Source organism: Alligator sinensis, unplaced genomic scaffold, assembly GCF_000455745.1.
Source record: "Alligator sinensis unplaced genomic scaffold, ASM45574v1 scaffold1_1, whole genome shotgun sequence".
Classification (NCBI taxonomy): Eukaryota; Metazoa; Chordata; order Crocodylia; family Alligatoridae; genus Alligator; species Alligator sinensis.
Window position 1 is genome coordinate 229,214 of NW_005842556.1, and position 3,959 is coordinate 233,172.

At 45.2% G+C, this 3,959-nt stretch overlaps 1 protein-coding gene across 1 annotated transcript; it reads right to left on the minus strand.

Moving 5' to 3' along the window:
- Positions 1-238: 238 nt before the first annotated feature.
- On the minus strand, positions 239-1,201 carry LOC102371998 (olfactory receptor 1019-like). Its single transcript, XM_006032218.1, has one exon. The coding sequence runs from the start codon at positions 1,199-1,201 to the stop codon at positions 239-241; it is 963 nt and encodes a 320-aa protein (XP_006032280.1).
- Between the last annotated feature and the right edge of the window lie 2,758 nt (positions 1,202-3,959).

A 3,959-nucleotide genomic window follows, 5' to 3' on the forward strand; every position in this document is an offset into this window, starting at 1 on the left:
CTGGCCATGTCTACATGAGTTGTACCATGCCGTAGCATCAGGAAAAAAAAAAAAAATCATGTGGGGATGCTACTACACAATAACACAAAGTACTACACAGTCATTTAGTACTTGGTTAGGCAAGTACTAAATGACTGTACAGTAATAACTTTGTAGTCTGCTGCTCATGTCGATGCAGCCTCTGAATATCAAAGTTATTTCTCACTCCTCTGTCTTCCTACTATTAATTATTAAGAAACTATTTGTGACATTTGCATTCAACAAAAAATAAAAAAAGCTTCTTGTCTATCATCCTCCTGAAGGCATCTTTTACTTTCTTATTCCTCAGGCTATAGATCAGAGGGTTCAGCATTGGAATTGCAAGGGTATAAAACACAGAGATGATTTTGTCCTGATCCATGGAGTACTTTGAACTGGACCGTAAGTACATGAAAATGGCTGTCCCATAGAAAACAGTGACAGCTGTCAAGTGGGAGGCACAGGTAGAGAAGGCTTTATGCCTGCCATCAGCAAAGTTGATTCTTAAGATAGCAACTAAGATATATATATAGGACATGAGAACGGTCAGGATGGTAATTGTTGCTATTGCAGGTGAAAATGTGAAATGAATCATGTCAATGATGTGGGTATCAGAACAGGACAGCTTCAAAATTGGGGGCACATCACAGAAGAAATGGTTGATGATGTTGGAATTGCAGAAGGACAGCCGAAATATAAGAATAGCCTGGACTGTTGCATTCAGCCATCCTGTGAAGTAGGAGCCCAGCACCAGAAAGATGCAGAACTGCTTGGACATAATGACAGTGTAGAGTAAAGGACTGCAGATGGCTGTGAATCGATCATATGCCATCACTGCCAACAGGCAGCATTCACAGGATACAGCAATGCAACCGAAAAAGAACTGTGCAGCGCACCCAGTAAAAGATATGACTTTGTTGTCTGTGATGAAGCTCATCAGGGTCCTGGGAGCAATGATGGTGGAGTATCCAATGTCTAAGAGGGCCAAGTTGCTGATGAAAAAGTACATAGGGGTGTGAAGCTGGGAGTCAGTCTTGATTAACACAATCATCCCAAGGTTCCCCAGTAGGATTATCAGGTAGATGAAGAGAAAGACCATAAAGAGGAAGATCTGTAGATTTGGATTGTCTGTGAATCCCAGCAAAATGAATTCAGTCACAGTAGTAGTATTCCTCTTTGCCATTTATCCCAGAGGTGTGTATTGTGCTGAAAGAGGAAATGAATACAAAATGAATACAGAATGAATACAGTGGCAGAACATCAGAGTTACAGGATGTCTCCTTGAAGAAGACAAGTCCAAAGGTAGTGGACTTATCTGATAACACCATTATTCTCTCACATACTATGTTTTTTTTGTGGGTTTTTTTTGTCACACAGAAGTAGTAGCCTATCTAGAGAATTTACTCATGGCTGAAGGCTAGGAGATTTTGGTACACAAACAAGTTACCACAAGGTAAGCCAACTTTGAATTTGCAGCAATGGGGGCCAAACTTTTAGACAGGCATTTCATAAATTAAGCCCTGTGCCTTCCCCAAATGCTGCTGTAGTCTCCATGCCTTCTTTGCCTGATCTGCTCCTCTGCTTTGTACTCCCTGCCTTGTGTTTATTGCATGATCTCCTGCTGTGCTGCCTTTCCCCTCCTAATCTGTCACATGCCACATATAGAGGCTGGCCGGGCCACTTGTGTCACTCAGGCCACAGGTTGGCCACCCCCATTTTACAGCATCCCACAGCAACTGCAAGCCTTTATAATATAGTAGGTGCAAAGTAGCTGAGCACTCAGTGAAAGTGGGGTCCTTGCATTTGTTAGCATAGTTGAATTTCTGTATGTTCATATCCTAGCTTATTTCCATAGCTGGACCCTAAGAGCTAGGAGATCCAAATTCAATCTTGTAGCAGAAAACCACTAGGACTATTTCATGATAATATTAGTTCATATGATATGACCACCCTTATTGGTTACCACTTACACACAGGACTGAATAGCAAGATCTCAGTTCAGTAAACATATAAGCCATGAACACCTATGCATATCTCCTGCTGGAGCTAACTTATTTATTTCATTAGTTAAAATAGATGCAGAAGCCTGAATGAATTAAAAGAAATAGCCTTTTAATGAGGAGACTAAAAAAAAACAACGTTACATCCTGGAATTGTAGAGTTTGTGTTCAAGGGATTTTATCCTGTTAGTTTCTGATGCCAGACCATATAAGATTGTAAAAGTAAATATCTCTCCCACAATTGGTGCAATAATCTGAAAATGCTTGGAAAATGGCAGATGATTATCATAAGAAAGACCTCAGTGGGCATGTCTACACATGCATTCTCTCCAGACCAAATTTACTCTGGCATAAGGTACTCTGGAGTAAGGTGTCAGGGGTATGCCCCAGACAATTCCAGGCTGGGTGGGGAATGTTCTCATGCGGTGAGATCCCTCTTGATCAGGGTGTGGCGGCTGGAAGCTCCTGCTGCCAGGGCAGGATAACATTGACCCCGCCCAGGGATGTAGGGAAGGGGCAAGGGAGCATCCTCACAGAGCTGGGCAGGGAATAGGATCACCAGCCCCCACCAGCAGGGAGCTCTCAGCTCTGGCTCCTGCAGGGCTACTGCTGTGAGATGCTTATCTCCTGGGAGCAGTTTCACAATGACAGGGCCACTGCTAGGAGATGAGCATCTCCCAGGAGCAACCCCAGGGTCATGGATCTGGCACTGGGAGATAAGCACCTCCCAGCAACACCTCTGTGACCACGGGGACACTCCTGGGAGACAAAGGTCTCCCACTCTCCCTCTCCCTGATGGCAGTGCTAGTGTTAGGAAAGAAGGACCTCAGAGCAGGGGACTTCGACTTGCTTGCTGCCGGGGCAGGTGGACATAGCCCCAACCGGGGCTGTAATGGTGGAGCTAGCCCCTGCAGCAGCAACTCCCAGGGACAGGGAAGTATCTCCCACCCCATGTTTGATGGCTGACCAGCAGCAGATTTTGCTTCCACTCAGGCATTGATATGAATGGCTCAGCACTGTTACCAATTCTGAATAAAATGTGTACTTGCATTTGCAGGTTGCGAATTTACTCAGGGTTAGGGCAGTTAACTGCTAAGTAAGAAAATGCACATGTAGATGTACATGCCTACTTCACTGTAAAATATGCTAATGTGTAGTTAAGTGCCTTGTGTATACATGCCCGCTAAGCAAAAACAGTTTATACAAGTAAAATAATAAACCCTGAGGCTGCATCCACACATGGTGTGGACTTTTGGTTCCCCATGGACAGCTAGCGGTGGTACACTTTAGACAAGTTACCCCAGGTGGAGTAAGGGAGGCTGGGGCCAGCACTGGGCTGGCCCTAGCAGCTTTACCTGGGGTCCTGGGGGCCTCCTGGGGTTGAAGAAGCAGCAATTCTGCCACGCAGAGCCTGGTCGGCAGCTGCAGCATAGCTCTGTTCTCTTCATTGCAGCGCAGAGAACATCTGAACGTGAGGTATGTGGCACCACATATCACACAGCTGCACTCATCTGGATGTGGCCTGAATGTTGCATCCTTTTGACTCTCTTTTCCTGCGTTTGAACACTGAGTGTGGTGACATAAATACGCTGGCTCCATAGGTACATGAAATAAAAAAGTAAGAATGTAAAAGCCCCAACCTTAAATAAACAAAGAAAAATGAAATCAAGAAAACAACAAACCTGGCATAATACCAGATCCTTTTTTTCAAATACAGTAAAAGTTCTGTTATCCGGCATCTCCCAGGAATGGGGGATGCTATATAACAAAATATGCCAGTTAGCTGAGCAGCCCAAACAGACGTCCTTGCCTGTTCAGGCCACTGCTTCTCTCGTTGCATCTGGGATGTCACCGCCCCTTCCGTGGCATCACTGAGTCTCCCGCAGACCCTTCTGGCCCCATGGGACAGGGAGGTGGGCCCCGCCCAGCATGTTATACCCC